The 12738-nt window shown below is 33.9% G+C and overlaps 1 protein-coding gene across 1 annotated transcript in view; it reads right to left on the reverse strand.

Moving 5' to 3' along the window:
- Nucleotides 1–12738, reverse strand: part of LOC103605823 (acyl-CoA synthetase short-chain family member 3, mitochondrial-like) — a gene marked incomplete at its 3' end in the record, with an annotated part of 109719 nt that overhangs the window by 52396 nt on the left and 44585 nt on the right. The window contains exons 7-8 of the mRNA XM_008590444.1: nt 12207–12287; nt 12025–12120 (exon numbers count right to left, since the gene is read on the reverse strand). Of these exons, the coding sequence (XP_008588666.1) occupies nt 12025–12120; nt 12207–12287 (177 nt within the window). The remainder of the gene's footprint in view (nt 1–12024; nt 12121–12206; nt 12288–12738) is intronic.

Here is a 12738-nt window from a genome sequence, read left to right on the forward strand (position 1 = left end):
TCTGGAGGATGCAGCAATAAGGTTCCATCTTAGAATCAGAGACAGAACCTGCCACACCTTTATCTTGGACTTCCCAGCCTCCAGAATTTTGAGAAACAAATTTCTGCTCTTTATGAATTACCTCCTCTGTGGTATTATATTATAGCAGCACAAAACAAACTCGGATGGTACATGTATCTGTCTAGATATATCCCTTTTGGTTTGGTTCTTCTGCTTCTTCCCAGCTCTGAGAGTTGAACATATTCGGCCTTATTATGAAGCCTCCCCCCAGTGAATAAGCCGTTGCTTCCATCCAGGTGATAAGAGTCAATGTGTCCCACTAAAAAGAAGCTTACCTCTAGAAGTATGAATGTCAGGTACATGAAGCAGAGCACTGGCACTGGTAATTCTGCAAATTCAGTGCTGAGTTAATTAGGGACTCTGACATACTTAGCATTTTCAGCAGTCACAGAGAGCATTTATCCCTAGGATAGCTTGCAGCTTATGGCATCTAGCAGGACTGATTTCACTTCTGAGTTCCTCCATGCCGATATGCAATCATTCTGCTATCCTGTACTAGCGGGACAAATTAAGGTTTTGCTTATTCATAGTGATTAGTAAGACTTTGCTGTAAGCAGAGAAATTAAAGTAGCTTCTTGCTTAATTACACTACCAGACTTTTGCCCAGGAAAAGTGTGGCTATTCCATACGTATACTGCAATTCAACCTGAGATTGCACAAAGCTTAGTTCTGCCATACCATCCAATATTTTGTCCAAAACAACCTTCAAACATGCTCAAATTACCCCATGTTAAAAACGAAAAGCAGAACAAGCACAACAAACCTTCCTGTGACATTGCTCTCATAAAGGTGACTAATGACACCCTAATCACCAAAGCCCTCTTCACTTGTCCTTTCAGATGTTTCCCAATAGCAGTTGGCACTGTTGAGCCACCACCTTCTGAAAAGCCTGATCTTGATTGTTCTTCAGTACCCTTTGCTTTTCTGATGTTCCTATAGCCTCTCCAAATTCCTCATTCTCAACTTACCTAGCTTTTCTTTCTCAGCCCCAGGGCTTCATAAATTTCTGCTCTCAATCTTAATCTGAGTATCTTAATCTCTTCAGAAACATAATTATTAATCCTTCTAAATCTCTAATTCTGAAAGTTTTTCTTAGCTTAAAACCTGGCTTTCCAATATTATACAGGTGTCTGAGCAGCACCTTCAAACTCAACATTACCTGCAGAGGGTTAGAAATTTTGATTCCTATTTGATTATTAGATAGGGTTTTTAGGTAATTCATGCATTGGACAAAAGTCCTCAGATAGAAGGCAAGAGCCTACAGCTAGGGGGCAAGAGCCCACCGAATCATTTCTAATTACCGTTTAGGTAAAGGATTATATACACTGATTGTTAATATAATAGGCTCATTGAAAGATTTTGTGAGAAGGAAACTCATACAGGTTTAAAGCCTTTAATGCGAACAAGAGAACTGAAACTAAACAGGGATTGTTCTGAGGGCAATAACCCTTAATACAACCAAGCTTAAATGATGGGAAAATATGTGAGTTAAGATTTCCAGGGACGTTTTGCTAGATTAGTTAGTACATGGGTTTTTTTTTTCCACATTTTGCTTTAAGTTGTTCCTTTGAGTTTATCAAGAAATTGGGCAGTTTACTGATTGTCTTACTGTTCCTTTTGCATGTCACCTAGCTTAAAGTTTTTTTTTCCACATTTTGCTTTAAGTTGTTCCTTTGAGTTTCTCAAGAAATTGGGCAGTTTACTGATTGTCTTACTGTTCCTTTTGCATGTCACCTAGCTTAAATATATGACTTTTTGATGGTATATTGTTTAAACTATTTTGAACCATGCATGCTTGGATAAAGATTGTTACATAGCCAATTTCTTTATGTTCTTACTATGATTGATTAGCCATCTGCTCTTTTCCTGTAATTTCCTTGTCTTTTCAATAAAAACTGAACCAAAAACAAACTCAGGGCTGTACCCAGTTTCTCCTTCTAACAGAGGAATTGCTGAGGTGCAGTTCCTTCGGGCTTCTCATTGCATTCATGTTGCTTTGAGTAATCTTTTTGCATCTCTGTTACACAGTGAGAGGTGTAACCATTACCCAAACCAAAAGTACTGTTTTCCTCTTTACCGGTTGTCCCTCATGCTATAGAACTTCACTTAAAGCTTCTATTTTATCATTTGTCTTAACCAAAGACATCAGAGCTTTTTTTAATAATTTCCTTTTCATCTCTCTCTTACAATATTCACCTGGCACCCTACTATCCTGCCTTCTCCTTAATATTCTAATCACTGACACCTTTGTGCTGGTCATGTATGTTGGACTACTCAACAGCTTCCAACTGTCAAAAAATTCCCTTTTCATCTCTCTCTTACAATATTCACCTGGCACCCTACTATCCTGCCTTCTCCTTAATGTCCTAATCACTGACACCTTTGTGCTGGTCATGTATGTTGGACTACTCAACAGCTTCCAACTGTCTTTCTCTAGATTATGACAATATCCCTGTCTTTGGAGCCAGAGAAATTTGTTTCGAATTTCAGCTTCATCACCTTAATATCACTAGTAAAGTTACTTAATGTCTCCGATTCTTAGTTTCTACAGCTGTGAATAGGGGACTCAAATATCTCATGGGTTTGTAGTTACAATTAAGGCCTTGTATGTAAAGTGCTAACAAAAGTTCTGATCATCAAACACTCAATCAATAATAGCTATTGTTTATTATTATTATTATGATGATGATGATGATGATGATGATGATTAGTGTCTCATCCAGAAAGTTCTCCCAGTCTACCAGTCTTATAAGTTCTCGTAAAGTACTAGTGGGCAGACTCGTGGGCCAGGTACAAAAATTAAATGTAGAGTATCTATCATAGCTGATGGGCTGCTGCAGTTTACAAAGAAATTTTCATATCTCCTACACAGTGTAAGAGACTTCTTAATTAGGTAATGTCTTGATTTGTTTGCTTTCTGTTCTTCATATCAATTTAAATTTCTTAAGTATGTCAGCTCCATTATCACAAGGACCATATCTGATACTTATTCTGTTTTCCGATCAGCCTCTAGAATGATACTGAGCTCACAGTAAGCACCAATAAATATTGTTGATGGAGGTATGACAATAGCTGCACTTGCTTGCTCCAACATAAAACACAGGCACATACAGAGAACAATAAACTCAAAAGTAAATATCTTTGAACAACTAGCCTTGTGAGAAATCTAAAAGACGCTGGCATCAGCTTTATAATCTTTTCCAATTGAGAAGATCAAATTATATAGTCTGAATCAGAGTAATAGCTGAGTCATGATTTTTCTCATCCTAGACATACAGAAAAGCAAACTGCTATAACACTAGATTGCAAAAAGAAAAAAAAAATTTTCCATTACATGTGGGGGAAAAAAAGGACTATGATGTTGCCTATTGAGCCTACTTGTTAGCAACATCATGGCTACTAGTCTTAAAAGGAAGTAGCATATCCCTGTCCTTGAAGAAGGAATAAACAAATCAGAGAAAAGAGATTACCATAAGTGAAAATGCAAAATTCATGCAAAGAGAAGATAACTACATAAATGCAGGTAACAATTACACTGTTAAAATGAAGCCTGGGAGGCACTACAAATTCAGAAGGTTCATGTGTAGAAAATACAGCATAGAATGCCTTCATGAAGATTATAGATCCAGTGCAGCACAGACATAAATGACATGTTCATCGAAGATACTTTGGGGATGATTTAGCAGAGTGTTAAATACAAAAAATAACTTGGAAGTAGTTCTCATTCTCAATATTCTCAAACATGAGACTTTCATACTTAAAAATGGCTTAAAGTTTTAGTCCCTGTATATAAAGTGATAATAGATACACATAATTACACATATATAAAATATGCATGTATACTGTCAAACATACAAAATGATATTTCTTTGAATCTTTGAAACTACTTTCACATACTGTAGACCATTTGATTTCTGTACAAATATGGGAGAGTAAAGAGCTCATTTTCACACTAATTATTCTATAAAGAAAAGATAGGGTTATCTAAATTCTCTCTTCCTTCTAAGAATTCAAGATAAGAGCATTCAATAAGAGATTATCAAGCTGAATATTCTGAAGTTTTCAAAGACATACATATAACATGAAAACTTGTAGTGATAGAGCCTATCAAAAAATAGAAGTAAAAGTTTATAAATGTTTGGATAATGGTGAAACTGAAATGTTTTCTACTATTCACAGATGAAAGCCTTCAAGCCCACTCTTATTTCACTTATAAATTCTACTCTTAATAGACAGATCCTTGAGGAGAGAGACCACTGGGTTCTTTTCCACATCTACTGCTCATTCTTCAAAGTTGGTGGTAGCAGGATCAGCACATCCCTGTGTACTGACGCCGTCGCTTGATGCTTAGAAGAGAATTAATGGGGTCTAAAGAGAGCTGCCTCCAGTGCTCTAATGACTCAGTGTTGTAAGGACAAACAGACTTTGAAAGAAGACATGTGGAGTACCTAAAAATTCACGCATTAGAATAACTGGATTTCAAGGGAATGGATGGCTAGTGTTTGTGTGTCAGAATTCTACTCTGGCATAGAATAAATTTATATTTTTGAATAATAACTATAGCATAAAATATCTAGAATTTGATTGTACTATTATATCCTGGGATCTAGTCTAAAGACCTTTTCATGGATTAACCAATTGAATGTAATGTAACAAAGTTATTATTACTACTGATATTTATTAGATGAGAAAACTGAGTCAGAAAGCAGTTAAGTAGCACTTCTGAGGCCAAAAAAATGATACTTAGAAGTGTCAGAAATCATGCCATGCAGTTTTAACTACCATGCTTCCTCTCAAACACTAAAAGTGTTTCACTACTTTAAAATAAAAATTTTCTTCATTTAAAAAATCAGCTTCACTAACTATGAAAAGAAATTTACATGAATTGCAGAGTTAAAAAATTAAAACAAGTTACCAAATAATATATTTATTTTAGAAAAAGAAAAATTATTGACATGAAGAAGATTCACATAAATGAAAACTTGGAGAACATGTGTCAACCTTCTCATTTTAATGATGAAAAAATGGACTCCCAAAGGGTTTGAATTCATTTGCCGAGGTCATATAGTTAGATAAAGGCAAAGCAAGATAAATAACACAGATATTAATATTTCCAATCTGGTGACCATGCTCCTATGCCACAATTCAGAATCTTAAGTCCTCTATTTTCCCTAACCAATTTATTGCCTGAGAAAACAGATCTTAGTACATACCTTCAATGTTAATTGTCGAATTATTAAAAAATGGCTATCTGCCCTGGCTAATCTAGTGAGCATACCAAAGAATTACTAAAATGGCTTGCTTCTATGAAGTGTACAATTTTGTGAAATGCATACAAATTTAAAATGAGAGTAAGCTGTCATCCCTTGAGGACATTTAGAAAGGTTGTTGTTACATAAAGATGGCATTTGCCATACCAAGACCAAGCATGCCCATTAGTTCATGGTTTAATCCTAAACTGGATTTGAGGCAAACAGTAACTACTAACATTCCATTCTACATCTGGATAACAACTTAGCAAAGGACCAGTAAGCTGATTTCTTGCTTAATCATCCCTCTGCCACTATGGAAGCCTGGGCTCACTGAATGATGAAAAGGATTGCGTGTGCAAGACACATTTGTGCACTGATATGCAGCAAAGGAACTGAGAATGCAGTGCCTATGAGGTTTTCTTTGCTCTTGAGAAGTGTTGGGTTTTGATTCTGCAAATGATAGGCTGGAAAAGAGGGCAAATACTAAATAGAAAAGAGAGGGCAGGAAGTAAATCTGTGTAAAACCACCATTTGCCAACATACACACACGCATGTACATAGACACCAAGTTACTAAATTTGTTTTTACATTAAAGCTCTTGCATTAAAAGATTGTTTGATTTCATCTCTCCTCTTTGGCAAAACCACTATACCCAATACTTGTCCTTGTCCATGTGTTGCTGAGGTTAGGTTTGTTGGAACTAGCGCTCCATCAACAGATTTCTGAATAAATATCTTTTATTTTCTTCCTCTCAAAAATAAGGACTGAATTATTCAGAATTGATTTCCATATTTTAACTCGTCTGTCCAATTTGGCTTCCAGAATTGCTTACCTTAAATATGTTCAATTCAATTAATAAAATATAATCTTTGTTTATAAAAATATAGCCTGTTTTACACAAGTTTTTCATGAAGTCCCCTGGTAAAACAGAAAATTAAAATTACTGAGAGTAAAAGTTTTACCTATAAATCATAAATTATAAATAAGTCTTTACCTATAAAGATCTCTATCTATCTATCTATCTATCTATCTATCTATCTATCTATCTATCTATCTATCTATCTATCTATCTATCTATCTATCTATCTATCTATCTATCTATCTATCTATCTATCTATCTATCTATCTATCTATCTATCTATCTATCTATCTATCTATCTATCTATCTATCTATCTATCTATCTATCTATCTATCTATCTATCTATCTATCTATCTATCTATCTATCTATCTATCTATCTATCTATCTATCTATCTATCTATCTATCTATCTATCTATCTATCTATCTATCTATCTATCTATCTATCTATCTATCTATCTATTTATTCAGGCATTTACTTAAATATTTACTGAGGACTGAATATGTGTCAATAATAAGGCTAGGAGCTGAGAAATGATGGTGAGCAAAAACTGAGATGACCTTTTCCACCAGAGTTTAGAGGAGAGAGGGGAAAACAAACATATCAAAGGAGACTCCAAACTAATATGAAACTGCAACTGTGACACAAACCACCAGGAAAAATTCCGAGAGACTCAGGGGATTTGACCTGGTAAAAGAGGTCAAGGAGGATTTCCCTGAGGAAGTGACAAGTGAGCTGAGATCTGAAGGATAAGAGGCATATATTTCAGATAAAGAGAACAAATGGACAAAGTTCCTGCAGCAGGAATGAGAAGAGGAATAACCTCAGGTAAACAGGAGTGTGTTGTGCCTTAGAAGGGAAGGGAGTGATTGACATAGAGCAAATGGTCCACACTCCCAAATGGTGAGAAGCCCAGTACAACGAGGACTGAAAATGCCCAATGCCTTTGGAAAAATGGAGATGACTGGGGATATTTTTTAGAAAGTTGTTATTACGAAAAGAAGATGATAGAGGCTAATTGGAGAAGACTGCAGAGTAAGTTCCAGGTTAGAAAATGCAGCTATTGAGTGCAGACAAGGCTTAGAAAATGAAGAGAGAATGTTGTAGCTGCAAGAGAATAAGGGATCAAGGATTTTTGTTGTTCGTTTTCAAGTTTCAGTGAGAGAAATACCAATTTGTTTAAAAATGTGATAATTATCAGCGAAGCAGGAAAACAGAATTTTTGATATGTTTTCACTCTACAGATGTACAGCTGTATGTTTTCTTATGGCACAAAAGAAAATCTTATTTAAATGTCCATTGTATATTTTCATGTTGAAACAGATTATTTCAAGCAATTAACTCTTATGCATATAGAAGTGAAACTGAATACCCAACTTAGTTATAACCATTTTTGAGTTTTCTACACATAATATAGTTATAGATTTGCAGGAAATTTCAGAATATATAAAACGTTCTGTTGATGAGAAAAAAGACTAACTCCTTATTCATTCATAAAATATCATGAATCATTTGCATTCAATAAAAGAGATATATTTTATGAACTGGATGTTGTACTCTAGATGATTTAGCACATAATGAACTGCAAGTTTCCTAGCACTTCAGAATATCAATTTTTGTTAAATCAGAATTCATCATTGAGAAAAAATATTGTTCTGGATACCAATTCACTATCTACTTTATATTATGTTACAGCTTTGAAATGCTATAATTGATTAAGAATAAAAACAGAACTTTGATCACACTGAGCTGTATAGAATTTTATTTCTCCTTAGAAAAGGTAATCCTCTAAGGTGTATATTAATGATCTGCTAAATTGTTTTGTTCACTATAGAATGGATGATAATTTTATTATTTTAATGAAGAATTTGGTTTCCTAAATAAAATATTACTAATAATACTAAAGTAAATTAATATTAAATATTAATTTGATAATCAGCCTAAAATAGAAGCACAAGTGTGACAATTACTTTGTAAAGTTTAATTTTTTCTTTTTACTTACTGGCTTAGTGACAAGTCAGGACTCTTTTTGAGTTCAGTTTTATTTTATTTTAATTAATCAATCAAGCAAAATTTTTCTCTGCATTTTAAATGCTCAAGTTGTTAATTAACACTCTTAAAAATGGTTCACTCATTAAACAAATTTTACCTACCTCTTGGAAGGCACTGCGCCAGGCAGTAGGGATACAGAAATGACAAACATCCCCTGCCCTCAAAGAATTTAGTATCACAGAACTTTATTTGTAAGATTGCAAGTTCAGTAAAGTGGAGTTTTTTTTTTGTTCGTTTTGTTTTTTTTTTGTCTTTTGTCTTTTCCGTGTCCAGCAACAGATCGCAACCCTCAGTGTTGCCCCCATACCGGACCGGGGACCGGCAACGGGATCGCAACCCTCGGTGTTGCTCCCGCGCCTCGCTCAGCCAGTGAGCGGGAACCGGTCTGTATGTGGGATCCGAACCCTCGGGCGGGAGCGCCGCCGCACTTCCCAAGCGGCGCATTTATCCAGTGCGCCACCGGGCCAGCCCCAGTAAAGTGGAGTTTTAACAGAAGGAACAACTTTATTACTGGGAGAATTCTGTTCATGTAAGTCCCAGAATGATAGGAGATAGGAGTATTGGATGGGAAGGAAAAGTCAGAGGCCAGAAACCAGAGAGAATGTTAGAAAGGGGCAGATAACTATGGATTATTTGGATCATGCAAATGAGTTTGAGTTATATTCTTTAAGAAACCAAATTCTTCAAAAGCTTTGTGTTTTTTATTTTTTAATTAGTCTTTTCATATGAGGTAATTGTAGATTCACATGCAGTGGTAAGAAAAATGCAAAGATATACCGTGTACCCATTATCCAGCTTTCTTCCGTGGCAACATCTTGCAAAACTGTGGTATGATATCACAATCAGAATATTGATACAGTCAAGATACACAACAGTTCTAGCTCCACAGGGATCCGTCATGTTGCCCTTTTTAGACATGTGTGTTCGTGTCTGGCACGTAGAAACACAATGGATAGTTTTATGTTTGCCTTATATCCTGAGACTGGGTTGAACTCACTTCTTAGTTATAGGATTTTTTTGTGTTTTCTACAATTATCTACACAGGTAATCATGCCATCTGCACATAGAGATAATTTTATTTCTTCTTTTCTGATATGTATACCTTTTGTTTCCTTATATTGCCTTATTGTGCTGGCTAGAGCTTTCACAACCATGCTGAATAGAGTGGTGGGAATGACCATCCTTGCCTTGTTCCTGAGGATAGGGGAAATGCATTTAGTCTTTTATCATTAACTAGGATGTTAGTGGTAGGTTTTTTTATAGACTCCTAGATTTCTGGGAGTTCTTATTAATGAATGTTGAATTTATTAAATTATCTCCTGTAACAATGGATATGATTATATGATTTTTCTTCTTCTGTTAATATGGTAGATTACATTGGCTGATTTTCAAATATTAAACCAACCTTGAATCTCTGTAATAAATTCCACTTGGTCATGGTGTACAATTCTTTTTATATATTGCTGAATTCTGTTTGCTAATATTTAGCCAAGATTTTTGTATCTATATTCATAAGGGATATCGGTCTGCAGTATTTTATTTTTCTGTCTCTGTCTGGTTTTGTTGTTAGGGCAATACTAACTTTATAAAATGAATAGAAAAGTATTCCTTCCTCTTCTACTTTCTGGAAGAAGTTGTTCAGAAATGGTGTTGATTCTTCTTTAAACATCTGCTGGAATTTTCTAGCAAAATTCTCTGTGCCTGAAGATTTCTTGCTGGGAGTCTTTTAATTACACATTTTATTTCTGTAATATTAATAAGGCTATTCAAGTGACCTATTTCTCATTTGGTGAGTTGTGGTAATTTATGTTTTTGGAGAAGTTGATTCATTTCATCTAAGTTGTCAAATTTATGTATGTGGAGTTGCCCCATAATATTATTTTGTTATTCTTTTGATGTCTACAGGATCTTTAGTGATATTTGTATTTCATGTGTGATATGGGTAATTTGGGTCTTCTCTCTCTCTCTCTCTTTTTTTTTGTTAGACTTGTAGAGATTTGTCAATTTTATTTATTTTTTTGAAGAACCAGCCTTTGTTTCATTAATTTTTATATGTTATTCTGTTTTCAATTTCACTTATTTCTGCTCTTATCTTTATTATTTCCTTATTTTTGTTTGTTTGGGGTTTATTTTGTTCTTCATATGTTCTTGACATGCGAGCTTAGATTCTTGATTTGAGAATTTTTCTCTTTTCTTAAATATCCTTTAGTGCTATAAATTTCCCTCTCAGCACAGCTTTAGCTGTGTCCCCAGAATTTTGATATGATGTACTTTCTTTGTCATTCAGATATACATACATACATATGTGTGTGTATATATATATGCTCTCAGAGACAGAAAACTAGCCAGGAATAACAATGGCCTTTAAATACCAATGGGAATTAGGAGAATTCCATGAAAATAGAGAATAGCCTCTCATTTCTGCAGATTCACTGAGTTGCAAAACTTTAAAATTGTAAAACAACTTGACATCATTTAACACTATTCTCCACACCCCACATATAATGTTCTCTTCTTCAGATCCCTTGTTCAGAGACCACTTCATGTGAAAGAATGCCTTATATTTAAGTTTACTATTCTACTACTGAAGATTTAAATTTATCTCTGATTATTTCCAAAATATAACTCTCTGTAACTTTGCATTGTAAGACTACTTACATTATATGTGGCATCTCTTTACATATCAAAAAATATATAATTTTTTGTATATATACATATATATGCTATATAGATGCATATTAAGTATTTTATTTTTTAAACTAATCATTCCCAATTCCTTCATTTCTTTCTTGTATGACATTATTTTCATCCTAGCTCCCTTCTTTCAGATGTTTTCTGAAAATGATTAATGATTTTTTATCATTAATGATTTTTTTATCCTCTCCATTAAACTGAACACAAATTTTCAAATGTGGAAGAGTAAAGATTATATCATTGCATATACTGAATATTTTTTAAAGCAATGCTACAACAGTTTATGTTTGTGTTATGGACCCAAGTTTTTTCCTAATTGATTTCTGTATTTTTAAAAGTGTAAATATAAGACTGTAAAGATTTCTGTATTTTCCCATCTTATTAGTTTTGTCCTTAAAGTTCAAGATCATTTTAAGTAATAGTTTAGCAAACTACCATATTTGTTACACCTGCAAGCTTTTGATCTCCTACAAATCTGATAGGCATATTTTCTAAGTCTTCATACAAATCATTGATAAATTGAAAAGGCATATCAGGGGAATTTTCCAGTATATATACACAGAAACCCTATTCCTGGATGATATTAGTACATGCATTAGAATCTTCAAGTAGTTTTTTATTCAGCTATAAATTTGATGAGACTATATTTCTCTCTCTTATACACAAAGCTATTGTCAGAAACCATGGAAAATATCAGCTAAAATTGAGATCCCAGGCCTTTGGAAATCCATTAATCTTATAACAACACAAAAAGGTGAATCTACATTGCTTGTTTTATAGTAACTATTTTCTTTCTAGGACCCTAAGATCAGTATAAGTTTGATAATATAGTACTTTCTAGAAGTCTGTTAGGGATAAACATCAAGCTTTTTATTGCATGTTTTTCAGAATTTATTTTTACTGACTTTGTTCTTGAACACAATTGAAATAGCTAGCTGTTACTTTTTTTACATATCCCTCTCTCTTTTGAAATCATAATTTTAACTGGAAGAAGTCATAAACATGTCCTCTGCCCCAATCATATTTTTCTGTTCCTACTCAGGACAGCTTCTCAAAAAGTTTCAAAACAATATTATCTATAGGTAGTGTTATTCTTACTGTATTACCTCATATAAAACGGTTGTGTTCCCATGCAGAAGAGGTCCATAACAGATATAGGAATGTCCTACAACCCAGCCTAAGTCAGAAGCTGCCCACCACACCTAAAAATTAACAAGATAATAAAATGCATGTATGAGTATCTTAATCAGATAAATGCCAGGTGATGTAAATTTAAAACCATTATTACCTCTCCAGGTTTAAGTCCATATATTGAAGACATTGACCAGTTTAGCATTACAGCGTATCCTCCAGTGGGCCTAATCACACCCTAAAGGAGAGAAAAAAGTGAAGTTAAAATCAATAAATGATGTATTAAAAGATTCTCTGTCTTTATACTACCCAACTTAAAAGTTCCTGGTTTAACAAATTTTGTATTCTATAAGCTAAAAATTACTTTGACGTTTTTATAATTATATGTGAATCATTATTTCTTTGGCTCCTCCAATATTAAACACGGAATAAGTTTTCCCCACCAGTGCCATTTGTAGAACTCATTCTTACTTAATATCCTTGACCTTCTAAAGAAAACTTGTGATTTCACACTCAATAATTTTTTTTCTAATGGTAACACACATTATTAACATTACATTTTCAGACCTATTTCCAGAATAAAAATGGAAACTATTAAAATTAAGTGCATAGAAAGGTAAAATGTAGTTGTGTGCCTAAAATATGGACTAACATAAGGACATCTATTTCTTAAAGTAATTAAATAATAA

The sequence above is a fragment of the Galeopterus variegatus genome, unplaced genomic scaffold (genome assembly GCF_000696425.1).
Source record: "Galeopterus variegatus unplaced genomic scaffold, G_variegatus-3.0.2 Scaffold6103, whole genome shotgun sequence".
NCBI lineage: Eukaryota > Metazoa > Chordata > Mammalia > Dermoptera > Cynocephalidae > Galeopterus > Galeopterus variegatus.